The 27,236-nt window shown below is 48.8% G+C and overlaps 1 protein-coding gene across 3 annotated transcripts; it reads right to left on the bottom strand.

Moving 5' to 3' along the window:
* Positions 1–438: 438 nt before the first annotated feature.
* Positions 439–27,236, bottom strand: LOC105479323 (serine--tRNA ligase, cytoplasmic-like). Of its 3 annotated transcripts, XM_071100991.1 has the most exons (10): positions 22,262–22,341; positions 21,129–21,289; positions 19,349–19,492; positions 18,587–18,742; positions 14,746–14,967; positions 14,072–14,201; positions 13,316–13,473; positions 12,994–13,059; positions 12,490–12,619; positions 439–774 (listed from the first exon to the last, which is right to left on the bottom strand). In XM_071100991.1, the coding sequence occupies exons 2-10, from the start codon at positions 21,135–21,137 to the stop codon at positions 674–676; spliced, it is 1,116 nt and encodes a 371-aa protein (XP_070957092.1). In that variant the 5' UTR covers positions 21,138–21,289; positions 22,262–22,341; the 3' UTR covers positions 439–673. The 3 variants fall into 3 exon arrangements, with proteins under 3 accessions (XP_070957092.1, XP_070957113.1, XP_070957049.1); XM_071100948.1 differs by lacking the exons at positions 12,994–13,059; positions 21,129–21,289 and adding an exon at positions 27,135–27,236 and having other exon boundaries at positions 466–774; positions 22,262–22,342; XM_071101012.1 differs by lacking the exons at positions 19,349–19,492; positions 21,129–21,289; positions 22,262–22,341 and adding an exon at positions 18,895–19,130 and having other exon boundaries at positions 442–774.

The raw sequence follows: 27,236 nt of genomic DNA, 5'->3' as shown, positions 1-27,236 counted from the left end.
TGCCTCCCTGTCCCTGTCCTGCGGCTACCCCCTCCTTCCGCCACAGCTTTGTGACCAGCAAGGAGGCCTATCCGGTACCCGGGCTCCAGACCCTCTTCACGGCAGCTTCACTTGAGAGGGTGTGCGGGATTCCAGGGGACCTTGGAGAGGACCAGACATGAAGCTGGACCACGGAGAACCAGGCAGGAGCCCTGCAGGCGACCCAGAAAACGCTTCCCTACATCCTGGAGCAGCCAGGGGCCCAGTCAGGCGGTAGAGAGCTGGCCTGGGGGGAGGCCCTGGCCTGGGTCCCAGCCTCCAACCCCACAGCTGTGTGACCTTGCTCAAATTCTGTGCCTCAGTGTCCCTTTTTGTAAAATGAGAGGATTGAATAAGGTGAATGGTTTATTTAGCAGTAGATGTTTATTTAGTAAATGTTTAGTAAACGTTTATTTAGCAGTAGAATCCTCTTCTTCAAGAGAAATCTGAAGTGGAAGGCCAGAATATAGAACAGACGAGTAGTGCTGCTGGGTTGAAGTGAGGGGGTCAGGGCCTTGCCCCTCTTCACCACTCCCCCAGCCAAGAGATCCCTGGGCTGCTCTGCGGCACTTGAGGGTCTGGAGGAACCCATCTGAAAAGTACTGGATCAGGTGCTCCCTTCTACCACTGCCCCCTGGTCACAGTGGTGCCACTCTCACTGGGTCACAGCAGAGGACTTCCAGCCCCAGGCCCAAGGAGTGTCTGTGTGACCACCCAGTGAGGCCAAGGATGAGAAATCAGCTCTTGTCTTTTTCCCTGGAGAAATAGGAAAGGAGATGGGCCTTGGCTACAGCAACAAAGATTAGGGTTAGACTGTGCTGGCAGGATGGAGAGAAGTAGGTAGCAGGGGGACCCATGGCTCAAGGAAATGCCCTCCCCTTTGACCTCTGAGCTTTCTTCCTCTGAGCAAGGCCAAGGGCAGCTCTGGAGATGGAGGTGTGGGTTACGCAGCCTCCACAGGGCTCTGCCTCTCCAGACTTCTTCAGACTCTGGAGTTTGGAAGGATCTAGGGGCTGCGTGGGCATTCTGTTCTTCACCTAATAGCCATGTGGTGCAGAGAATGCTTGGAAATTATACCATCTGTTAAGTATCCTTTGAATTGGGGTTGGGTAATGAGACTCTCATTTCTGGTGAAGGCCCAAGCCAACCTGTGGAGACGCTGCAGCTCTCCATTCATCTCTCTCCCTTTGTTGCTAAAATAAGCTTTCTGGGTGGGAGGAAAGAGTAGCCCTGGCTCTGGATCATGGAATGTGGTTCTGGAGCCTCGCACCTTGAGGCAGGGTTGCCAGGAAAGGCATGAGCACAGGAGACCCCTCCAGGTGGGCGGCCTTTCCACCCAAGGGCGGATAGGTTGGGGGATCCAAGGAACGCTTCCCGTCATCCCCAGGCATGTTTGGCAAATAGTCCTTAATCCTCCCCAGTCCTCCCTCCAGGGGCACAGGACAGAGCTCTCTCCCCATCACTTCCTCAGATACTCAGATACTTCCAAATCCCAAAAGCAGGAGGGAAATTTCCAAGTTTCAAATGCATCACTGAGAGTCTCAAATGAGGGAGGGGCTGCCCTGGTGGAGGCCTCCCTGATTCCCAGGGAAGGGCTGCCTGCTTCATGGAGCTTTCCAGCTGTAAGGAAGCTATGGACCTCCCTCCTATGTGTAAGGGACATTTAGGCTTCCTTTTTGCGTAGCTTCTAGGTGCTATCAAGGGGCAGCAAGGGCTTGGGGTCTGTTAAAAGATAATTTATTGCTCTTTCCCCCACCTCACAGTGGAGGCTCTGGGAAGGAAGGAGACCTGCTTGGCTGGCCTTTAGCTCTGATGGGATTCCTTACTCAGCTTGCTTCCTGAGGGCCCCTGGATAAGGCATGGCCCTGGCTTTCAACCCAACGGGGTCGCATGGGTGAAGTGCTCCAGAAGCAAATGAGACAGAAAAGGCTAAAGGAATTCAGAGGAGAGTGGTGGGGGTGGGGGAAATCCCAGAGGGCCTCCTAGAGGAGACAGGACTTGGGCTGCATCTTCAAGAATCAGGAACAGCATTCCTGGAAGAGGAATTCATTAGTTGAGTCTCTTAAGCTACATGTTAAGTGTCTTCTCCATGATTATACCGTTAGTAATGGAAGAACTAGGATTCGGACCCAGGCAATCTGGCCCAGAGCCTACGCTCTTAAGCAGTACGCTATGAATGAATGAAATGAATGAATGAATGAAATGCAAGCATCAGCTTGGCTGGAGCTGAGATTGGGTGGATCTCCTGTGGCCCAGCACACTGGAGGGGCAGAGAGGAGCCACACTGGGAAGAACAAGGTGAGCTCTGCCTTGGGCAGGTCCTTGTGGGCTGAAATTCTGGAACCAATGGCCTGCAGGGAAGGAGTGGTAGGGAGGGAGGCCGCTGATGGGAACGGTCATGGTGACCTTCTGTGGGTGGGCAGGGCAGTTTCTCTGGAAGGAGAGAGTGGGGAAGAGGCCCTGGCACCCGATCCCATTTCTGGGCTCCGTGCTGCTTTAGAAAGGGCACAGAAACCAGAAGGAGAGAACCTGGCCATGGGGGGCTCCTGGACTGTGGGGTGGGTGGCGTGAAGGGACCAGGAGCCAGCAGCCTGGGGGGTGGGGGCGGCCAGAAACCTGAACACCCTTCGGTCTACACTTGCCTGCCATGCCCCGTCCACTGTTCCCCACTTTCTTCAAGGCTGGAGGGTGCACTCCTTGTGGGGGCTGTGTTGTTTCTCAGTGCCCCACTTCAGGTCTGTCACAGAGGGGGATACTCAGTCAGGATTTTATGGATTCTTCATGTGGTCACTTCCCCCCAAACCAGTCTCTGCTCGGCAGCCAAAGTAATTTTTTTTTAAACTATTAAACGTTTTTTAGATTTAAAAAATCTCCCCCAGTTTTTTATTTGGGAAAATTTCAAACATTCAGAGAAATCGAAAGAGTGGTGTAATGGTATAAATAATACCAGATATTCTCCGGCTAGATTCAACAATATTTTCTATTTTATTTTTTTCAGACAGCGTCTCACTCTGCTACCCAGGCTGGAGTGCAGTGGTGCGATCACCGCTCGCTGCAGCCTCAATGCTTGAAAACAGCCCCAAGCGGCCCTCCCACCTCAGCTTCCTGAACAGCTGGGACTCCAGGCGCAGGCTGCCAATGCCCAGCTATTTTTTTTTTTTTTTTTTTTTTTTTTTTAGAGACGGGGTCTTGCTGTGTTGCACAGGCTCATCTCAAATCCTGGTCTCAAGTGGGATTACATATGTGAGCCACTGTGCCTGGTGTATGGATTCAATAATTGTTGACACTCTGCTTTATCTCTCTCAATTTTTGAAGAATGAGAGGAAAATAAGGTGCCTGAGCCCTGGGCCCCTCCCTCCACAGGCAGCTCCTGAGAGTCAGGGAATGCAGAATTTTTTTCTTTTTTTAATTTTTTGGAGAAAGAGTCTTGCTCTGTTTCCCGGGCTGGAGTGCAGTGGCGCGATCTTGGCTCGCCACAACCTCCGCCTCTCGGGTTCAAGTGATTCTCCTGCCTCAGCCTTCCAAGTAGCTGGGATGACAGGCATGCACCACCATGCCCGGCTAATTTTTGTATTTTTAGTAGAGATGAGGTTTCACTATGTTGGCCAGGCTGGTCTCGAACTCTTGACCTCGTGATCCACCTGCCTTGGCCTCCCAAAGTGCTGGGATTACAGGTGTGAGCCACCGCGCCCGGCCAGGAATGCAGTTTTGTGGTTAAAGTGAATTGAGTTTGGAGCTGCCCTTAGAGTAGCCTAGAGACCCAGCTGGCCTACCAGATGGTGGCTCCAGGCATACACGGACATCTGGTCAGCCCTCTCTGCCATCCATCCAGTCATCCATCCATCCATCCATCCATCCATCCATCCATCCATCCATCCTTCCTTCCTCCTTTCAGGTATTCGTTTTTTGACCAATATTTTCCAAGGACTTCCCCTTCTTCCCTTTCTTGCACACCCACAGGACTGCTGCTTCGACCAGGAACATGAAGGGGAATTCCTGGTATCTTCTAATATCCAATCCAATCCAAATTCCTTACTGTCTCCCAAAGGTCTTAGACAGCTGCTGCTTTCAACTTTGTGGATTACATTTGGTCACATGTCACTTTTTTTCTTTTTTTAAATTTCTTTCCTTTTTTGGTGACATCAACTGAAGAGTCCAGTTTTCTTGTTGAAGTGCCACATTCTGGATTTATCTGATTAAAGGACACCTAATGGTATCCTTCACAGGGTACTGTTGCACAGCCTTACATCTGAGCATGTGACTTCCCTTTTGAAAGCCCTGCCTTGGGCCTCTGTTGTACCTTGAATAAAATCCAGGGTCCTGGCCGGTCGCGGTGGCTCAAGCCTCTAATCCCAGCACTTTGGGAGACCGAGACAGGCGGATCCCGAGGTCAGGAGATCGAGACCATCCTGGCTAACACGGTGAAACCCCGTCTCTACTAAAAATATACAAAAAACTGGCCGGGGGAGGTGGTGGGCGCCCATAGTCCCAGCTACTCGGGAGGCTGAGGCAGGAGAATGGCGTAAACCCGGGATGCGGAGCTTGCAGTGAGCTGAGATCCGGCCACTGCACTCCAGCCTGGGCACAGAGTGAGACTCCGTCTCAAAAAAAAAAAAAAAAAAAAAGGCCGGGCGCGGTGGCTCAAGCCTGTAATCCCAGCACTTTGGGAGGCCGAGACGGGCGGATCACGAGGTCAGGAGATCGAGACCATCCTGGCTAACACGGTGAAACCCCATCTCTACTAAAAAATACAAAAAACTAGCCGGGCGAGGTGGCGGGTGCCTGTAGTCCCAGCTACTCGGGAGGCTGAGGCAGGAGAATGGCGTAAACCCGGGAGGCGGAGCTTGCAGTGAGCTGAGATCCGGCCACTGCACTCCAGCCTGGACCACAAAGCGAGACTCCGTCTCAAAAAAAAAAAAAAAAAAAAAAAAAAATCCAGGGTCCTTATATTTATCCACAAAGTCCAGTGTGGAGTGGCCCTGCCTGTTCTCACTCCTCCCCACTCACTCTGTTCTGGACACGCTGGCTGCCTTCCAGCTGTTGAACATGGCAGTTTTAAATGCCCCCAGTTTGCTGGCACGTATGACAACTTGTAATTACATAAAGTATTTATGTGGCTAACATCATCTATCTTACCCACTGGCAGTGAGCTCCAGGACCAATGAGAACACATATGTCTTGAATGCCTGTCACCTAACACCTAGCACAGGCCTGACACACACAGTAGGCACGTGGAAAATATTGGTCAAAAAATGAATACATGGGCTGGGCGCAGTGGCTCATGCCTGTAATCCCAGAACATTGGGAGGCCAACACAGGTTGATCACTTGAAGTCAGAAGTTTGCGACCAGCCTGGCCAACATTGCAAAACTCTGTCTCTACAAAAAATACAAAAATTAGCTGGGGGTGGTGGCATGCGCCTGTAATCCCAACCGCTTGGGAGGCTGAGATGTGAGAATCACTTGAACCCAGGAGGCAGAGGTTGCAGTGAACTGAGATCATGCCACTGCACTCCAGCCTGGGTGACAGAGTAAGACTCTGTGTTAAAAAAAAAAAAAAAAAGATAAAAGATAAAATGAATACATGAATGGAGGATGGATGGATGGATGGATGGATGGATGGATGGATGGATGGATGGCAGAAAGGGGTGACCAGGTGTCCCTTTATGCTTGGAGCCACCATCTGGTAGGCCAGTGGGGTCTCTAGGCTGTTCTAGGGGCAGCTGTGGACTCACTCACTTTAACCACAAAACTGCATTCCCCATGCCTGCTGCAGCCAGGGGTAGAGGTTTGATGTCCCAGCCCTGTGAGACAGACCTTCTTTGGGGCTTGTTAAAAGAGGATATTGGACGCTTTATCCTAGTGATGGGATTCATCCCACAGTGCCAGTGTACTTTGTCAAGGGTGGCTTAATAGGCCCAGCATTCCATAGGGATGTAGAGCCATCTAAGATCCAGCTGAGAACACTTTCGGCCTCTGAGCACAGGGCGGAAAGAGGTGGAACCTGGGGCTGAGCTTCGAGTGGCAAATCCCCAAGCACCCTCTGAATAATGTGACTGTTCTGTTCAGGTTGTCAGAGCAGGCCGAGGAGGGAGGCCCTGTCTGGCCAGAACCATGCTCTAGCCACAGGGATAGGTAACTAAGTGTGAGAGGTACACAGATGAACTATGTCCTCGAGGAACAGCCAGTCTCTTGGACAGAGACAAAAGCTGTCACAGAGCCATAGTCACTAATACTTTTGTGTGGGGGTGGAGGAATTAGGGGGGGCTTTTTAAAGAAGGTGGCATTTGGCCCGGGTGCGGTGGCTCGCACCTGTATTCCCAGCACTTTGGGAGGCCTAGATGGCCGGATCACCTGAGGTCAGGAGTTTGAGATCAGCCTGACCAACATGGAGAAACCCCGTCTCTGCTACAAATACAAAATTAGCCAGGCATGGTGGCACATGCCTGTAATCCCAACTACTCAGGAGGCTGAGGCAGGAGAATCACTTGAACCCGGGAGGCAGAGGTTGCAGTGAGCCGAGATCGTGCCATTGCACTCCAGCCTGGGCAACAAGAGTGAAACTACGTCTGGAAAAAAAAAAAGAAGAAGGTGGCATCTGAGCTATTTTGAAGAGGAAGGAATAATTCCACTAATAGGCAGGAGGAAAAGGCATCCAGGCAGGGGAACAGCATGAGCAAGCGTGGAGAGGTACAACGCTCGGTCAGTGCCGGGACACAGGAGGAAACAAGGGGGTGGCAGGAATAAGGAGCAGAGAGCCACTAATCTGAACTGGGGGCACATTTTGATGAGCTGGGACTCCAGCTGAGAAGTCTGGACCTTGTAAGTTGAGGGGAACCATCTGAGGTGTTTTGGCAGGGGACGAGTGATCATGGCTGTGCCATCTGGCAGGTTAATCTGGCACAGTGAGGAGGCTGCGCCGGAAGAAGGGACTGAGGTCTAGCAGACTAGCAAGGAGGCTGCTGCAATAGTACAGGGGGAGGAGGGCCTGGGCTGGGGCCAGGGAGCAGGCTGTCAAGGGGGCAGACCTGAGTGATGAAGACTCAATGGTGCTGCGAAACAGACTGGCCCCTGGGGATGGAGAGGAGGGAGTTGTCCAGGGTGAGTCTCAGGTGTGTGTTAGGGTGCCTGAATACTAAGAGGAGATGCCCAATGTGTATGCTGGGGGTGGGTGGAGATGCTCAGATGAGAGAGAATGGATTTGAGAGCCCTGCATGTGGAGGTCACAGAGCAGCAGGGAAAGTGGAGGCGGAGGCCAGCATTAGGGTCAGGTGCCATCTCCTGACCCTGCCCACATCCCCAGCCTCCAGTCAGTATCACCCTTACTCTGTGCTCCAGCCATTCAGGCCTTCTTCCTGTCCCCTCATGCAGTTCCCTCTGGAGGAGTTCACCTTCCCTCTGAGGGGGATGGGGGGAAGAAGGGCCAGGAATGTTAATGAGGTAGCAGAGCCTGCAAGAGTCCACTGTAAGTTCATCTTTCAGGGAGAGGAGCCAGATGGGATTGCAATTTGACAGGAGCAGCAGGACGGCAGGACGGCTGTTTTCAGATGGTGAATATGTAAGCAGCTCGGGACTGAGGGGACGCGGGACAGGAGGTTCAGCAGAGAACTAGCTCAAGAACAAGGACTCAGGCCGGGCCCGGTGGCTCACGCCTGTAATCCCAGCACTTTGGGAGGCCGAGGCGGGTGGATCACAAGGTCAGGAGATCGAGACCACGGTGAAACCCCGTCTATACTAAAAAAGTACAAAAAATTAGCCGGGCGCGGAGGCGGGCGCCTGTAGTCCCAGCTACTCAGGAGGCGGAGGCAGGAGAATGGCGTAAACCCGGGAGGCGGAGCTTGCAGAGAGCCGAGATCGCGCCACTGCACTCCAGCCTGGGCAACAGAGCAAGACTCCGTCTCAAGAAAAAAAAAAAAAAAAAGAACAAGGACTCAGGCGACGCAGGACGGTGGTGAGATTCAGGGCACAAGTAGACAAGACCTGGTTTTGGAGAAGGAGTTAAAAAAAAAAAAAAAAAGGTTTTCTCTGAGACCAGATGGAAGGAGGCAAGGATGAAACCTATTCCAGATGGGAGGTTAATTCTTCAGTTTCTTCAGGGCTTAAAAACCACTTGTCCCAGAAGGCCACACAGTCTTATCAGCAATTTACACCTCGGTAAAAATAAACTCCCGGACTATTTTGACAGCAGGTTTGTGTCGGGGGAAGGAAACCAAGTCCTACGGTGGGACAGGGACCAGTCTCCAAAACGCAGAGTTTGTGAACCAGCCAGTCAGAGCAGCAGAAAAGGACCTGCCCCTCCATAACAAGAGGTTCTCTTGGAGGTGGCTGGGACACCCTACCTCTGCCCGAAGGTCCCAGAGAGGTAGAGACCTGGAGTTCAGGGCCTCTTTCCTGCCAGGTGGATGGGGAGCTGCACATTGCTGGGTTTCTGCAACACGAACCTGCCTGCAGCACCCCCGCCCCGCCCCCACGGGGAGGGCTTTTTTTTTTTTTTTTTTGAGACAGAACTTTGCTCTTGTTGCCTAAGCTGGAGTGCAATGGCATCTCCGCCTCCCGGGTGCAAGTGATTCTCCTGCCTCAGCCTCCTAAATAGCTGGGATTACAGGCGCGCACCACTGCACTCGGCTAATTTTTTGTATTTCTAGTAGAGATGGGGTTTCACCATGTTGGCCAGGCTGGTCTTGAACTCCTGACTTCAGGTAATCTGCCCACCTAGGCCTCCCAAAGTGCTGGGATTACAGGTTGGCCCCGCCGGGGAGGGCTCTTAAAAGGGCAATGTCAGAGGCCGAGGCATCAGCCCCTCCAGCACCTGGCCAAGTCCAGGCTGCAAAGATGCCTCTCCTTTTGTACCTGGGAAGAGCTGCTGGGGAACCCCATGTTGGGAGGTAACTGGGGGAGCGGCACAGGCCCCCCATCCTGGCACAGGCTTGGACACGCAGCACATTTGTCTGGGGCCCATCCCAGCTCTGTCAGACTCACCCTGGGAGTGCAGCCAGGGCCGGCCCTGCCGCGTACCCCCGGGGAAGGATGCGGACTCGGGGAGAGGAGGCACTCTCAGGACCTGGGGTAAACTGGAAAAGCTTCAGGGGAGGAAAAGCAGGACACACGGCTGGGAGAATGTTGGTTCCCAGGAGTGAGGTTTCAGTGTTTGGCTAAGGAACTGTCCTGCCCAGCCTGGACTGTGAGTGCAGGCAGGTCCCTGGGTCTTACACTGGGTCCCCAGTTACCAGCCTCTTTAGAATTTCTGGAGGTCTGGCTCATGGTTGTCTCTCTTGGTGGAGAGGCCAGACTGTTGGTCTCAGTGTTTCCTCATTCCCTGCCTAAAGCACCCAGACCTGCATCTTGGGCCCTGAACACCGGGTGTGGGAACCCAGGGCTGGTGAGGGACCCAGGGCTCTGACTCACTCCACTAGGCCTCTGGAGGGTGTTTGCTAACTGAGGTAACCTGGGTAGCTGAGGTTGGAGATGGGGCAGGTCAAGGTGCCAGGGATGAGTGCATCAGGCGTGGGATGCGGAGGCAACTAGCAGGGTGGAGTCAAGGCTATTGGGCCTGTTCCCAAATGCTCGGCTTCCAGGTGGGTCGGCCCCTCCTAAATGAAGCTTGATCGGCCCCATCCCACTGCCTCAGGGAGGGAGAGTGTCTGGTTTTCCCTCTGAAGGAAGGCGAACCACACCTTTCCCAACAGTTATTGGAGAGCAAGAACTGTGTTACATTCTTTCTTCTGTAAACCCTGCTCCTAATGGTGCCTGGCCCAGGGTATGCACTCGGTGGCCAGTCGTGTGTGCCCTCCTGCTGTTGTGCTCTTGGGCATGACCTGTGGGGAGGGACCTCAGCCACAGCCAGCCTTGCCTTCACTACCATTGACTTCCTCTCCTCTGGCTTCTGGGAGCACGGGGTCCCTTACAGTTACTCTCTACCAGGCCAGTACGTCCATACAGCTGTCTTCCTAGCCAGGTTCTTACACCAGTCCCCACACGGGCAGGAGGAAGGCTGGCAGGGGAAGCTGGGCTGCCCAGGGCAGGAGGGTCTCTCTGCACAAAGCAGCTGGGAGTCCAGGCAGCCAGCTCCAGCAGGTAAGTCAGCTGGGTCCCCAGGGACTCAGAACCCCAGCTTCTGCCCTCCCACAGAGCTCTCAGGGCCGTGGTAGAAAGCAGAGCCTCCCACTGGTAGGAAGGTCACAGGCACCAGGAGCCAAAGCAGGTAGGCGTGGGGAGTGGAGCAGGCAGCTGTAGGGACTTCTAAGGCAGAGCAGGGGCGTTCAGGGCCCTGCGAGAGTTCCCAGTGGGCTTCTGGAATGGTATAGGGGCTGGGGCAAAACTGGCCTCCTGCTCACTGTGTAAGCTGCCTTTCTTCAAACCAAATAGTTGAGGCCACAGGAATGTGAGTTTCTGGCCCTTCTGAATTACGAATAGGAGCAGCTTGCTTTGTTCCCTTGTCCTGGCTTTGTTATCCCAGAGCTGGGGCAATGGGCTATATATAGCCCAGGCGGGCTGCTTGGGTCTGCCTGTGGGCCCCCAGCTGGCATGGCCAGGCAAGACAAGAGAGCCACTGTCACCCTTTCACACACCTACCTCAGTTTTGACAGGGTTTCCAGTAGCAAGATTAATGGGATCAATCCCAAGCCCTCAGTGGAAAATGGAGCACATGGCCCCTTTTTCCTTGGTACCATGCTCCAGCAGGCCCAGGGAAGTCACTGCTCAGGGACTAAGGAAGCTGAGGTGAGATAAAGGCTCCTAAGTGACAGCCCAGTTCACACTCCAGCTCTCAACCTCCCAAAGAAACATAAAGCACTGCCAAGGAGTCAGGGCTTCCGACTTCCACCAGGCCACATTGTCTCATCTCCCTTACCATCCTTGTATTTCTGTCTTCCAAAGGATGGAACAGGCATAATCATATAATCATGTCCTCCACCCTACCTTCTGGGACCATCACAAAGATAAAAGAGATCACCTATAGAAAGTATTTTAACCTCCTAGGAGAGAGGCACTAAACGAACAGAAGCTGTTATTAAAGTAGAGGGTTTGTAGATTGCAGATGAAAGGCAGCAGTTAAATAAACAGCCTGAACATCAGCCTCCCCTGCGAAAGGAACTGGCTATTAGGGCAACAGTGGGAGCTCCACAAAGGGACTACAAGATTTTCCTCCTCTCCTCTGCCCTGCTGGCTATCTCCGCCCTTTGGAGGTACAGCAGCAAGATGGTATGCAGTTGGTCTCCCCATGTAGGGGTGGCTGTAACGAGAGAAACTGCTGTTAATAAGTCCCCAACCTGTGCTAGGGATAGAAGCTAGGGGCTCTTCTGGATTAAACACAGCCTCTCCCTTTCCACAGAGTCCTTTGTAGGGATCAGAAGTGCTAAGAGGCTTTTAAAACTGTTCTGGCTCTAAGCCAGTCCTACCTCAATGATTTCAAGCAGGAACATATTTGTAAAGGAGGATCCTGGCCCTTGCTCTGCAAGCTTGTGTGATTCAGACTCCATTTTCCACCTGCCCCTTGAGCCTTTTCTAAGTACCCCTCCCTTCACCTACCTGTTCACAGGCTCTGTGACTTGCTAACTGGAGGGAGCAGCCTAATTTGGAAGGAAAAGCAGAAGTGTGTATCAGGGAGAACCATCAGAGGCGGGGTTCAAGCCCCGGGAAGAAGACTGAGGAAGAGTCCTAAGCCCTCCCCAGAGATGCTTTATTACATGGTTTCATCAGTCATCAGTGATGGGTTCCTATGCCCATGCAAGGAGACAGGAACATCTGTGTGGTACACGGCACTGCTCCCCTCTCAGCTCCACAGTCAGATGGGGGCAGGGTGATGAATGGGTGCTTGGCTTCCCTGCTGTTGGGCAGGCTCTGAGATCTCAGAGAGTCAAAGCCCTAAGACCTCTGGGGAGAATTCAACAAGACAATGATCCCTTTGAACAGAGGGGTCCCTTTGATAGGCACCAGTTTCCTTTTTTTTTTTTTTTTTTTTTTTTTTGAGACGGAGTCTCATGCTGTTGCCCAGGCTGGAGTGCAGTGGTGCGATCTCGGCTCACTGCAAGCTCCGCCTCCCGGGTTCCCGCCATTCTCCTGCCTCAGCCTCCTGAGTAGCTGGGACTACAGGCGCCCGCCACCGCGCCCGGCTAATTTTTTGTATTTTTAGTAGAGACGGGGTTTCACTGTGGTCTCGATCTCCTGACCTTGTGATCCGCCCGCCTCGGCCTCCCAAAGTGCTGGGATTACAGGCTTGAGCCACCGCGCCCGGCCACCAGTTTCCTTTATTCTTTTCTTCCCTAGTCTGAATCTTAGCAGCATTTCAGTATCATACCTGCACTGGCTACTTTCTCAACCAGGCCCCCTGCCCTGCCCAGCCCGAGAGGGCAGACAAGAGTTTCAGGGGCTGTGTCAGAACAAAAAAACCTGGTATATCCCGAAAGGGGCCTGCGATTTTGAAGAATGTGAAGACAGAAAAGAGGAGGGTGATGAGATGAGCTGGGAGTTTTACCTGGCGGCATGAACTCCTTCAATTTCTCAGGCACAGTGATGCCCTTCTCTGTCTGGTAGTTCTCCAGGATGGCGCAGATGGTACGGGTAGTGGCGCACATGGTAGCATTGAGCATATGGACAAACTCCACCTGGAAAGACAGGGTCCCAGAGGGGAAGTCGGGCTCAACTCTCAGCTGGTCCTACTGACGGCCAGGAACCATCCATTCAACCAGACTTCCCCAACCACAACTGTCCAAATCGAAATGATGGGTTCGACCCCTTAGCAACTTTTTTCTGAATTTGAATTAGTTGGTATTTATTGCCTGTTAGATAACTGCAGAAAGATCCCTCATGTCTCCATGAGTGACAAGTGGTAGCTTCTGGTATTTTGAGGAGTTGGGCCCTTTGAGGGAAGGAAGAAACTACTATTGTGGCCTTTCCTTTTCACCCCTTTCAAGCCCCTGACTTGGAAAAGAGTAGGGCCTGAGAATTGGGTTTGAAGAGAGCAGCTTACAACCCAGACCTTCTTGGGTGAGAAGAGGGAAGCCTCCAACTTGTTCTGTGTAGATAAATGGAGATTATTCTTTCTCTGGAGTTAAGAAAAACAAAGCCAGAAAGAGAAAAGCTAGAATTACCTTATAGAAGAGAGCTAGATTCAGGTTTCTAGCTAAAAGAACTCAGTCCTGACTCAGTACAAGGCATTTTCAGATTCCTTTTTTGGTCTACATTGAGAAGCTCAGATTTTCCCATGATGCTCGGGACCAGTGCACCCCAAAGGCTGAGAAATAAGATGGACGGGCCGTGTACTGAAGGCTCTGTTTCCCACCTCCCTGGGGGCCATCTACCTTGTCCATCATCTTCTTGGTTTGCCCATATCGGATTCGAAGCCGGCGAGCCTGGTAATCCGTGCAATTAGAACAGGAGACCAACTCACGGAAGGCTCCTGAGCCCGGAAACCAGGCCTCCAGGTCAAGCTTCTTACTGGCAGCATGATTCAAAGAACCTGTAAGGAAAAACCCCTAGAACTCATGAAGGAGGGATGGTATTTCAGAAGGCTAACCTTTAGCAAGCCTGGAGAATTCTTTAATTCATGTCCTGTCTCCAGAGGTGAAATCACATCCAGATATTCTTTTTTTTTTTTTTTTTTGAGACGGAGTCTTGCTCAGTCACCCAGGCTGGAGTGCGGTGGCGTAATCTTGGCTCACTGCAAGCTCCGCCTCCTGGGTTCTCGCCATTCTCCTGCCTCAGCCTCCCAAGTAGCTGGGACTACAGGCGTCCGCCACCTCACCCGGCTAGTTTTTTGTATTTTTAGTAGAGACGGGGTTTCACCGTGTTAGCCAGGATGGTCTCGATCTCCTGACCTCGTGATCCGCCCATCTCGGCCTCCCAAAGTGCTGGGATTACAGGCGTGAGTCACCGCGCCCGGCCATATCCAGATATTCTTAACACCAAATACTCCCCAGTGAGAAGAGGGTAATATTTTAATTAATGTGGGCAATGACTCGACTTGTGATCTGTTTCTCTGTGTGGCAGCTCAGCTGGTGAGGGTGGCGTCTGTGGGATGCAGGAAAGGGAGGCTGGGAAGAGGCTGGGTCCCATACCTGAAACAATATTCACAGTGTGGTAAGGAATGCCCAGGGACTGGTAGAATTCCTCCGCGGTGGTAATCATCTCTTCAAACATCTCCCACGACTTGTTGTCATGTGGTGATGAGTACACGAACTGTTCAATCTGCAGAGAGGGACCCAAGGAGATGGTAACAGTGGTATAGGGTGAATAAAGGACTGAAGAGGGAGACATCCTTGCCTTGAAGATCCGTTTCCACACCACTGGGAGGCAGACGAGGCTGGGCCCCCAGCAACTGGGACTGGACCACAAGAGCAAATGCTTATGGCGCGAACTTCCCATATGCATGCCAGCCCTGTTCTGAGTGCTTTATATATATTGACTGGGATCATCCTCACAACAGGCCACAATAGGCCTGGTGAGGCAGGCACCGTTACTGTTATCCTCTTCGTACAAAGGCAGAAATGGAGCACTGGGTGCTTATGTATTTTGCCCAATGTTACACAGCTGGTGAGTGGCAAAGCCACAGCCTGGCTTCAGGGTGGGTACTCCCTGCCACGCCAGCACGCACTTCCCCAGAAACACAGAGGTAAGCAATGAGAGGAAAAGCTGGAGCCAGGATGGGCCTCAGCAACACAGATCCCATCTCTCGTCTAACGCTTCTGGAGAGAGAGAAAGGTCCACTCCTTACCCTGACCCATCTACTCACCTTCTCAAACTGATGGACTCGGAAGATGCCACGGGTGTCACGGCCGTGGGAGCCCACCTCCTGACGGAAGCAGGTAGACAGGCCAGCATACTTGATGGGCAGGTCCTCTGGCTGGAGCCACTCATCCCGGTGCAGGGCAGCGATGGGCTGCTCTGAGGTGGTAATCAGGTACTTCTCATCATAGGAGTTGTCATCAGACTTTTCACTGCCTTTGCCAATCACCTGTGGAAGGAAGGAGCCATACCAGTTAAGAGGAAGAGGGGAGGACCTTGGCTAGAATAAGAAACCACAAGAAAGATATCAGTGATAGTGCAGGAAAAACTTCCTTTAATCCCTGCCTGGGAGTGGGGAGAGAATACTAAAAAGATAAAGGAAAGGGTCAGTCCACCTTGGGGTCCCAGACAGAGATCAAAGAAATCTAAATTAAGAGGAAAGAATATTTTCCACTTATCTTTTTTTTTCTTTTGAGAAAGAGTCTCACTCTGTTGCCCAGACTGGAGTGCATTGGCACAATCTCGGCTCACTGCAACCTCCACTTCCCAGGTTCAAGTGATTCTCCTGCCTCAGCCTCCGGAGTAGCTGGGATTACAGGCACGTGCCACCATGCTTGGCTAATTTTTGTACTGTTAGTAGAGACAAGGTTTCACCATGTTGTCCAAGCTGATCTGGAACTCCTGACCTCAGGTGATCCACCTGCCTCAGCCCCCCAGAGTGCTGGGATTACAGGCGTGAGCCACTGTGCCCGGCTATTTTCAACTTATATAATAAAGAAAACTCATCCATGATGAATAATGGTCAGTGCTGGCAGGTATGCAATATACCTGTGCTGGTAACCACATAAATTAATCCTTGTGAGGCGTTTACTAAACACCGATGTGGAGCAAAAAGGGACACCAGTCTCTGCTTTCTTGGTGCTTATAGGTTAGTGGTTATGATCCTTAAAGAATGTACTTTGCTCTCTACTAAGAAATACAAAAAACTAGCCGGGCGAGGTGGTGGGCGCCTGTAGTCCCAGCTACTTGGGAGGCTGAGGCCGGAGAATGGCGTGAACCTGGGAGGCGGAGCTTGCAGTGAGCTGAGATCCGGCCACTGCACTCCAGCCTGGGCTACAGAGTGAGACTCCGTCTCAAAAAAAAAAAAAAAAAAAAAAAAAGAAAATAATGCCAAAAAAAAAGAAAAGTTCAGACAGGACAAAGTTCACTGTAACATTATTTATGTAATATTATACAATCATAAAAATGAAGACCACGCAGTAACACAGAAAAATACTTTTGATATAATGCTACATAAAAAGGATAAAAAGGCTGCCGGGCATGGTGGCTCATGCTTATAATCCCAGCACTTTGGGAGGCCCAGGCAGGCAGATCACCTGAAGTCAGGAATTCAAGACCAGCCTGGCCAACTTGGTGAAACCCCATCTCTACTAAAAATACAAAAATTAGCCAGGTGTGGCTGGGCGCGATGGCTCACGCCTGTAATCCCAGCACTTTGGAGGCCGAGGCGGGTGGTTCACCTGAGGTCAGGAGCTGGAGACCAACCTGGCCAACATGGCGAAACCCCGTCTCTACTAAAAATACAAAAAAAAAAAAAAAAAAAAAAAATTAGCCAGGCATGGTGGTGGATGCCTGTAGTCTCAGCTACTTAGGAGGGTGAGGCAGGATAATCGCTTGAACTTGGTGGGTGGAGGCTGCAGTGAGCCGAGATTATGCCACTTCACTCTAGCCTGGGTGAAAGAGTGAGACACCGTCCCAAAAAAAAAAAAAAAAAAAAGTCAGCCAGATATGGTGGCGACGCCTGTAATCCCAGCTATTCGGGAGGCTGAGGCACAAGAATCACTTGAATCCAGGAGGCAAAGGTTGCAGTGAGCCAAGATTGTGCCACTGCACTCCAGCCTGGGCAACAGAGTGAGACTCTGTCTCAAAAAATAAATACATAAATAAAAATAGAAATAAAAAATAATGCTAAGTAAAAAGGCAATTTATGTACATGGCAATAATAAGTATGTGAAAACAACATATATATGAAAAAAATCCCAAAGTGAATATTTTAAGATGACAATTGTTATATTAGGTCAATGGAAAAGCAGGTAATTCCCTCTGCCATTTCTAAATTTTCTATTATGTAGCAGTATTTTAATTAAAAAAAAAAAAGGAAGAAAGTTCCTCTGGGTCAGTGTTTAGAGCCTGGAAAACTACCTCGCTACCTGGCAGGAGGAATGTAGCCACTGTGGGGCCATTCACATACAACATAGGAAAGCTCAAGGGCTGTGCAGCCTAATATGGTATAGCCAGCCACATATGACTATTTTAATTAAATCGGGTGGGCGTCGTGGCTCACACCTATAATCCCAACACTTTGGAAGGCTGAGGCGGGTGGATTGCTTGAGCCCAGGAGTTTGAAATCAGTTTGGGCAACACAGTGAGACCCTGTCTCTATAGAGGAAATTAATTTAAAAATAAAAAATAAAAACAAATTAAATTAAATTAAAATGTAGTTTCTCGGTTGCATCAGCCACATTTTCAGTGCTCGAGTCACACGTGGCTCATGGCTGCCATGCTGCATCATGCAGACCCAGAACATTTCCATCAGTGCAGAGAGTTCTATTGGGCAGCGCTATATTCATTCTCCAGAACCGAGGTTTTTATCAGACAAGAAGTACCAGCCAAAATTCTTCACTATTGAAACCTGTGATGCTTCCTGCCTGTGGGTCCAAGAAGCGTCTGGATAAGAGATGGAGAACGCAGGACTCAGGGAGCACCGGCTACCTAACAATTTCCATAATACTCCACATAGGTTTCTCCCGTGTTACCTGCAGTGGGTATTTCTAATGTTCTTTAATGATTATCTAATATTACGGGTTGAAATTAGAAAAAGAAAGAAAAGGTAAAACAGGTTTTAGCCAGTAAAAGAACACATTCCACCCTTTGTTAAAAAAAAGCAGAGGTCAAGGTTATACTAATGCTCAGGGTTTAGGGAGAACACTTTGTTTCCCAGTGCGCCTTGAATGAAAACTTAACTTTTACCTCATCAGCAGAAACAATGGAAAGATTGTTCTAATTACTGAACTATCTTCCTATATGAATTAGATGAGTCCAACAGCAGTTGTCTAACTCTACCTCCACTGTCTGGAGAGGAAATAAGCCAGTAGGAACTAAGTCCCTATTTCTGACAGAAGAGTTGAAAGGGAGGAGCAAACGAATAGTAGACACTGCTGCATTGGACAGCTGTTAGCAGAGACGCTCTAGAAATCTTGAGTGCCGAACACAGAGTGGGGTGCTGTTATTGGTGTTAGAGCCAGTTGATCAGAATGACCTTCTGAACCTTGACTTGAATTGTCTGGCTCTCCCTGACACGGTCCATGGTTGAGAAGGAGCCACAAACTGGAAGCCACCTCCATCCCAAGGCAAGTATGTCTCACCCTGTGGAAGCTTCCAGTCTGGGGTTAGGAGTGGGAGGAGACGGGAAGCGGGCTAGGAGATCAGGGCCACTTCTGTAATTTCCTTTTGTCCAAGCACCCAAGGAATGGGCTTCTTTTCTAAGCTCATGGTGTTGAAGTGTACTTGATTTAGATTCATCATACAGATTACCCAGGGAAAGGTAAAAGAGGCTCTGCAGCTGCACTGTCTAATATGGTAGTCATTAGCTACGTGTTTAAGTTAAAATTAATTAAAATATAAAATGTGCTTCCTCCGTTGTACCACCCACACTTTAAGTGCTCAAGAGTCACAGATATAGAACGTTTCCATCATCGCAGAAAGTCCTATTGGACAGCACCACTTTGCATCACTGAAGTTAAGCTACATAACTTAAGTCATTCTGCCACCTGACCCAGGCTACTCACCTTATAAAGTTCTTCATCAAACTGGCTGAGCTGTGCCACCTCCTGCATGACCTCCTTCCTCATAAAAAAGGGGGTATAAATGGGAGTGTAGACCCGACTTCCCAAGGTGCGAAGGGCATACTGGATGAGAGCCTGTTCCAGGAACACCAGGACCCCCTAGAGGAGCAGAGACACAGAACTGTGTGACTGGGTCATGTCACTGTCATGCTCAGCTAGCACTGACACCCAAAGGCACCTGGGCCGACAGAACAGGACTACCCAGGGGCGCACAGGAGGCCAAAAAAAGACCACAGATCACAGCAACTGACCTTCTGAACCTTGAGATTCATTCTGAACACTGAAGCCCAGCGAACTATCCAGACACACAGTTAAGAGAATTCTCTTGATGTTCTCAAAGCACTTTGGGCCTACACAAACCACAGTGCTTCTGACAGTGGATTTTGATTCTTTGTTACTTGTCTGACTATCCAATTATACTGAGCTACTTAAAGGCAGAGACTGTTCTGATTCAGTCAGCAAAACATACATTCATTATGGAGGACCACTTAGTGGCTTTTGTTCTATGGAATCCTGATAAGCCCTCTCTTGCTTTAGAAAGAGAATTGCATCTAATTGCCAAAACATTTGCAGAAAGGCAAGTAGAACTGGTAGATTTGGGGGCCTCTTTAAGTAGGTTATGTTTCTCTGCAAAAAAAAAAAAAAAAAAAAAAAAAAATTTGTTTCTTCTTTATAATCCTATCCTCACTGGTTCCCAGCTCTTACCTTCAAGAAATACCCTTGACTTCCAGCCACCATGGCCCCCTTTTCGCCTTCAAAGCCATCTACCATCACCACCAGGTCCACATGAGAGTACTTCTTCCTGACCGTACAATCACCCCAAATCCTCTCTACTTTGTTGTCCGCATCCTAAGGAAACAGAGCAAGAAAGAAAGATACATAACATGTGATTTTATTTTTTTATTCTTAAATTATTATTATTATTATTATTATTATTTTAGATGGAGGCTCGCTGTGTCACCCAGACTGGAGTGCAGTGGCCGGATCTCAGCTCACTGCAAGCTCCGCCTCCCGGGTTTACGCCATTCTCCTGCCTCAGCCTCCGGAGTAGCTGGGACTACAGGCACCAGCCACCACGCCCAGCTAGTTTTTTGTATTTTTTAGTAGAGACGGGGTTTCACCGTGTTAGCCAGAATGGTCTCGATCTCCTGACCTCGTGATCCGCCCGTCTCGGCCTCCCAAAGTGCTGGGATTACAGGCTTGAGCCACCGCGCCCGGCTAAATTAAATTATTATTACTATTTTTTTTTTGAGACAGGGTCTTACTACTCTGTCATCCAGGCTGGAGTGCAGTGGCACAATCTTGGCTCACTGCAACCTCAACCTTCCAGGCTCCAGTGATCCTCCCACCTCAGCCTTAGCTGGGACTACAGACAGGTGTGCGACACCATGCTCGGCTAATTTTTGTATTTTTTGCAGAGATGGGGTTGTGTCATGTTGCCCAGTCTGGTCTCGAACTCCTGGGCTCAAGTGATCCCCCTGCCTAGGCCTCCCAAAGTGCTGGGATTACAGACGTGAGCCACCGCGCCAAGGTTGATATATGATTTCTTAATTCTACAACCTCCATCTTTCCAAACTTTATTCCATGAACAACTTTGCTTTGTGACGTCATTGCTTAACTTAAACACTACTGTGTCTCATAACTAGAGAAGGCATGTTGCTACTCAATGGAGAAGTAATAACTTACAAAGTTTGAGAAGTAATTCTAGCCATGAAACTGGGAATGATGATTTTCCAAGAGGTCTACAGTATTGCCTCTTTTTTTTGGTTGTTGTTGTTTTTTTGTTTTTTACCCTTTTAAATGACCTCTCAAATCCTGCACAAGGACAACTCTTCCCAGACAATCGACATTGCCTGGAGTGCGGAGGAGAATGTAGATTTTTTTTTTTTCCAGGCTCTCATTGGTCCCAGGGCCACATGAGGGCGGACTCAGGGCCCTGACCTCCTGAGTCTGCTCATGGTCTGTGCTCTGCAGCCTCCTGCACACCCCAGCCTGCAGTGAGTTTAATGTTCACCAGGGAATGAATGAAAGAGGCACAGATGGGCCCTGCTCTGGCTGGGGTGTCAGGGAACAAAGGCTGGGCTCCGAGCAGCTTTGTGCAGGAAAAGCTCCCGCTCAGCAGGAAACCTTTATCATGCAGATTTCCCTTCGACCTGCAGCTTCTCAGCGGGGTGTGGGTGAGGGGGTTAGGTTGATTTAGCAGATCCCTCCTACAAGACGCCTGCTACCACGGGCAACTGCAGTGGAGGACAGCAGCCCTATTTAGAAGAGATTTCTGTGCCAGGAGTCTCCTCCTACCTGCTGTCTCTGCTACTTCCCAATCAGACAAGGATCTGACTCCTGCAATTCTCAATTGGTGGACAGAGGGAATATACAAAGAGCCTGCTTCTGACAGAGAGTGCCAGTGTTCCACAGATCTCCTCCCGTCCCCGTCCCTGCAGAGACAGCAGCCTCCTAAGGCCGCCTCCTGCTGCAGCACAGCCACCTGCCTCATCTCGTTACTGATGGGCACAGAAGGGTGCAGAAGGTTCCCAATCTCTCGAAGGTTCTCAAATCGCTCTGCTTCCAGCTTTATCCGCTCCGCTTCACACTTCAGGATGGCTTCGTCAATGAGGAGTCGGACTTGATTTGTGAGATTTTCAGGTTCTGTAGATGAACAGGCCAGGCCCATAAGCAGGACAGCGAGGCAAGGACAGCACAGGAATAAGATTTGGTTGCCCTAACCCTGTTGTGCTCTAAAGAGAGCCCTTGCGATAGCATTTTAAAAACTGGAAATGAAGACTTTTAAGAACTGAGATTGATTTCACACACGGATATACACAATCTTGCTCTACAAATCCATCGGCATTTTTCCTTGGTGGTGCTTGAGGCAGAGATGGATAGTTCTGGCCACTCCTATTGTTCCCATACATCGCAGAAATGTTAGTACTGCCGCTCTTATGAGAACTTTCCCTTAATCTGCAGTTTCTGATTTTCTTGACTGAACCAATTTAGCACTCTATTGATATGCTGCATTTAACTGTTCTCCAGGAAGATTATAAATTTATTAGGAGTAAGAGATTTGTCTGAAGCATATTTTTGGATTCTGTATTGCAGCTGTTTCAAACTGCGCTCTTAGTTCTTTGAGGCGAGTGCTTTAGCAGTAGGGCCAGGCAGGCTCAGGCCCCCAATCGGAGCCCTTCAAGCACAGCAACTTTGCTTTTTTGGTTTATGTTCTTGCTATATGTTAAGGGTTTCAAGAAAGGGTTCCGTGACTAAAAAACTCAAAAATTACTCCTCTTGCCCAGCACACTAAATATTTACTGTATTACAGTAAGTTGAAGTTTCTTGCCTTTGTGTAACAAAGGGTAGAAAAGGGAGCTATATAAACCAAACACAGTTCCTTTCCTTTTTCTGTTCTTCCTACCCTTGATTCTCCCACTCCATCTGTCTCCATCTCCGCTGTCTAATAAATACTCAAAGATAGAATATAACAAGAATGGGTGGGGACATTTCCCAGCAGCAGAAATGAAAGGATGTCACAATGCTGTGCACAGCAGCGTGTGAGCACTTGCTGTCTAGGAATAAAATTAAGACAAAACAGCAGAGATCCTAACTTAGAAAAGGACTCTAACTTACAGCTAAAGCGTCTGCAGTAAGGTCATCGAAATTCAACACGTTCTCTGGGACAGACTCATCATCTTCCACTGGCTCTTTTTTCTGCAGGAAGGAAAAAAACCAACACAAATCAATAAAAGAAAATCTCTGGCATTGTTTTATAAAGTAAACACCAAATTAACGTATTATATAAACGAATCGCAGAACTTCCTACATAAATTTTTCTAAAAGATACAACATGTGGGAAAAAAATTAGTACACTGGAAGCCAGAAGTCAAAGTGTCAAGCCCCTATGCTGCCACTTAATAGCGTTTTGGTCCTAAAATCAATTAATCTGTCTGGGTCAGAGAATTAACATCCTGAAGAATACGAGAAGAATGTCACTCCCTGTGCGTAGGTCTTCATAGGAATCAGAAGAGAATTGATTTGAAATGCTCATGAGCTACAAGCCCAGGAGAGGCAGCACAGTGCTCAGGAGCAAGCCCTGGGGCAGACACACCTGTGTGTGGATTCTTTTTTTTTTTTTGGAGGGAGTCTCACTCTGTCGCCCAGGCTGGAGTGCAGTTCGCGTGCTCTCGGCTCACTGCAACTTCCACCTCCCGGTTTCAAGTGATTCTCCTGCCTCAGCCTCCCAAGTAGCTGGGATTACAGTAGTGCGCCACCACATCTGGATAATTTTTTTTTTTTTTTTTTTGTATTTTTAATAGAGACAGGGTTTTATTATGTTGGACAGGGTGATCTCAAACTCCTGGTCTCAAGTGATCCCCCACCTTGACCTCCCAAAGTACAGGGATTACAGGCATGAGCCACTGCACCCACCCCAAGTGTAGATTCTTATCTACCTGCTAACAACAATCCCAGCATTGAGGCTAAGGGGGAAAGATGGATGGAGCGATGAAATATCAGACAGCCAAGGAAAACAAACAAACAAAAAGTCACAGGATCTGGAACTAAGTTTAGAACAATCAATGCAATTTACACAATGGCAGGGGTATAACCAGGGCTGGATTTTGTTCTCTCTAGTTTCTCTTCTCGTCCTTCTGTATGATAATTCTGCTAAATCATCACTTGTAATCCTTGCACAAAACCAGGTGAATTTAAGAAGATCCCTTAAAGAGTTAAATTCTTCTTAAATTAAAAAGAGTTGGCAGGGCCCTGTGGCTCATGCCTGTAATCCCAGCATTTTGGGAGGCTGAGGCAGGTGGATCATGAGGTCAGGAGTTCAAGGCCTGCCTGGCCAAGATGGTGAAACCCCTTCTCTACTAAAAATACAAAATTAGGCAGGCGTGGTAGTAGACACCTGTAATCCCAACTACTCGGGAGGCTGAGGCAGAAGAATCACTTGAACTTGGGGGGCGGAGGTTGCAGTGAGCCAAGATCATGCCACTGCACTCCAGCCTGGGTGACAGAGAGAGACTCCGTCTCCAAAAAAAAAAAAAGAGTTGGCCGGGCACAGTGGCTCACGCCTGTAATCCCAGCACTTTGGGAGGCCGAGGCAGGCCGATCACAAGGTCAGGAGATAGAGACCATCTGGCTAACATGGTGAAATCCCATCTCTACCAAAAACACACACGAAAAAATTAGCCGGGCATTGTGGCAGGTGCCTGTAGTCCTAGCTACTCGACAGGAGAATAGAGTGAACCTGGGAGGCGGAGGTTGCAGTGAGTCGAGATCGCACCACTGCACTCCAGCCTTGGCCACAGATCGAGACTCCGTCTCAAAAAAAAAGAGTTAAAGAAAGTTAGTCAAAGGCCATTATAATAAGATATATGAGACTTCAACAAAACTTGCATAAGAATATTTAGCATCTGCTTTGTAAGTATAAATAAAACAAAGTATAACCAGGTATAGTGGCTTGCAACTGTAATCCCAGCTACATGGTAGGTTGAGGTGGGAGGATCACTTTAGCCCAAGAGTTCAAGACCAGCCTGGGCAGCAGAGTGAGACCTCATATCTAAATATATAAATATATATATTTTAAATTAGCCAGGCATAGTGGAGTACACCTGTACTCTCAGCTACTTGGGAGGATGAGGCGGGGGGATTGCATGAGCCCAGGAATTAGAGGCTGTGGTGAGCTATGCTTGTGCCACTGTACTGCAGCCTGGGTGACTTTAAAAAATTAGCCAGGCACAGTGACATGTGTCTATAGTCCTAGTTACTTAAGAGGCTGAGGTGGGAGGACCGCTTGAGCCAAGGAGTTGGAGGTTGTAGTGATCTATGATCATGCCACCGCACTCTAGCCTGGGCAACAGAGCAAGACACTGTCTCAAAAAAAGAAGAAAGAAAGAACAAAAGGACTAAATCTCCTAAATGTAAAGCATAGAAATCCTTTAGGTTCATTATACATTCTCATATGATCAAAATTCTAACTATAACTCCACTCACACCCTTCAGTGACTCAGAGCAAAATCATCTTAAAAAGCTAGAAAAATCTGGCCAGGTGCAGTGGCAACATAGGGAGACTCCATCTCTACGAAAAAAAAAAAAATTAGCCGAGTGTGGTGGCATGCTACTAGGGAGGCTGAGGCAGGAGGACTGCTTGGGCCCAGGAGGTTGAGGCTGCAGTGAGCCATGATTGTGCCACTGCACTCCAGCCTGGGCAACAAAACAAGACTTTGTGTCAAAAACAAGAAAAAAAGTTGGAAAAATCTGAAACTATCAGAATGAGTCTTGATAAGAATAAACAGACTATAGAGGTAGGGAAAAAATGGACTAAATCTCAAGATTTTTGCAATGGCATCATAGGCAGGGTGATAGGTTAGCAAGATAGTTACCAGGCTCCCTTGCTATTTGATAGTCCCCCAGAGCAGCAAATTCAAGTTCAGAGCTCAAGGTTTGACTCTGCAACTAAGTTAGAGTATGATTTTAAGCAAGCTCTTTAATTTCCTAAGCCGATTCCCTTACCCATGAAATAGGGCTGACAAATGTACTATCTGCACTCCAACTTTGCAGTAAGGATGAAAACTAAAATGAGATGTCTGTGAAAGTATCTGAATGTTTTCGAGTGCTCTACAAATTAAAGCACTATCATTACCATTTCAGTGGCAGCAGGAGTGAACACTGCCTGCATGGCTAGCAACAAAATCAGATCTAAGAATGTTATTGTAAATGACAACACTCACAATCCCATCTTCTTGCTACAAAAAACACCCAGCTGGCACTGACTGTACATAGGTCCCAAAGAACACCCAGGGAGGAGTATGCATGGGAATTAACATAAGTATGGGGTCTGTAGCATGCAAATGACTAAGTCCCACAGAAAGAAACTGGATGATTATCAATACCACTTTCCACAGCTAAAAGTGTTACACGCTGAAAGTTTAACAAAATATTGTCAAAGTGGCCAGGCGCGGTGGCTGAAGCCTGTAATCCCAGCACTTTGGGAGGCCGAGGCGGGCGGATCACGAGGTCAGGAGATCGAGACCATCCTGGCTGACACGGTGAAACCCCGTCTCTACTAAGAAATACAAAAAACTAGCCGGGCGAGGTGGCGGGCGCCTGTAGTCCCAGCTACTGGGGAGGCTGAGGCAGGAGAATGGCGTGAACCCGGGAGGCGGAGCTTGCAGTGAGCTGAGATCCGGCCACTGCACTCCAGCCTGGGCGGCAGAGCGAGACTCCGTCTCAAAAAAAAAAAAAAAAAAAATATTGTCAAAGAGAAAGATGCCGACTGTCATGAAGTCAAGTGTAAGGTGCTAGAATCCCAAGGTCATCTTTTTATGCTCTTTACTGGTGTGGTTCCAAAGTTCTATAATGTTTTTTGTTGTTGTTGTTTAGTTTTGAGGTTTACAACTTAAAAGTTATCTAGATTGAAAGTGCATTTAATTAATTCTTTTTTTTTTTTTTTTGAGACAGGGTTTCACTGGAAACCCAGGCTGGAGTTCAGTAGCGCAATCTTGGCTCACTGCAACTTTTACCTCTTGGCTTCAAGTGATCTCCCACCTCAGCCTCCTGAGTAGCTGGAACTACAGGCGCCGGCCGCCAAGCCTGGCTAATTGTTTTATTTTATTTTTGTAGAGACGGGGTTTCACCATGTTGTGCAGACTGGTCTTAAACTCCTGAGATCAAGCAATTTGCCCACCTCGGCCTCCCAAAGTGCTAGGACTACAGGCGTGAGCTACTGTACCCAGCTATAATATGTAATGTAATATGATTAAGGGGCTACACAGGTATTTTTGAAGAAGGGTTAAAAACATGAACTATTCTGGATACTAAAGCAAAAGCTGAGCTGAAACGTGATATTTTTCAGGCATACGAAGGATTTTTTTTGGATGAAGGCCAGTAACATTACTTGCCATTCATTGTAACTCACAATTGCTGAACAAATACATGTTCTTGACACTATGCCAAATTTTCTACATTTGAAAGAAATTTAGTTCTATCCATAACTATTGCTTGGTGTTTAAATTTTTTTAAAAAGTTCTAACAATTCCATTCTATAGGTTTTAGCATTGTCATTTTATAGATGAGAACACTGAGGCTCAGACGTTAACTTGCCTAAAAGTCACATAACGTAGCAAGATTTGAACTCTGAATCTGCACTGTTTTCATTCTGGAGCACAACTACACTGAGACGACAAATCTGAAATCTGCCATTAAAAAAGATGACTGATGGAATTTATATTTCTAATGTAAGAACAGAATAGACAACAAATGGCTAGACAACAAAGAATCTTACCTGAACACGGAAGATGGACTTGTGGTAAAGTATATGAAAGTGCCTCCAAGTTCCCTGCCTCCCTATCTTTTCAAAATAATATGTTCCCCTTTGGTAAGAAATTGAACATCTTGTAGACTTAAACACTGAGTTAGAACTTCTGTGAACATTAGCTAAGAGCAAGATCAAATATCTCCGCTCAAGCTCTCACGGCTGTTTGTTCCTCAGTTCTCTTACCTTCATTTTCTCTCCGATCGTCTTGCTGCATAGGTTCTTCAGCTTGTTCAAGTTGTCTGCCCGAAATCTACCTAGGAATAAAGAATCCAAGAATATACCAAA

The sequence above is a fragment of the Macaca nemestrina genome, chromosome 1 (genome assembly GCF_043159975.1).
Source record: "Macaca nemestrina isolate mMacNem1 chromosome 1, mMacNem.hap1, whole genome shotgun sequence".
NCBI lineage: Eukaryota > Metazoa > Chordata > Mammalia > Primates > Cercopithecidae > Macaca > Macaca nemestrina.
The sequence above is the reverse complement of the archived record's forward strand: the minus strand, read 5'-3'. Positions and strand labels throughout refer to the sequence as shown.

Bases quoted from the DNA above. Each gene is read 5' to 3' on its own strand.
- LOC105479323 (XM_071100948.1), bottom strand. The intron at 14,968-18,586 runs GTGAGTAGCCTG...TTCCTTCCACAG, and splicing joins TTGATGAAGAACTTTATAAG to GTGATTGGCAAAGGCAGTGA. The intron at 14,202-14,745 runs GTGAGTAGATGG...CCCTCTCTGCAG, and splicing joins GAGTCCATCAGTTTGAGAAG to ATTGAACAGTTCGTGTACTC.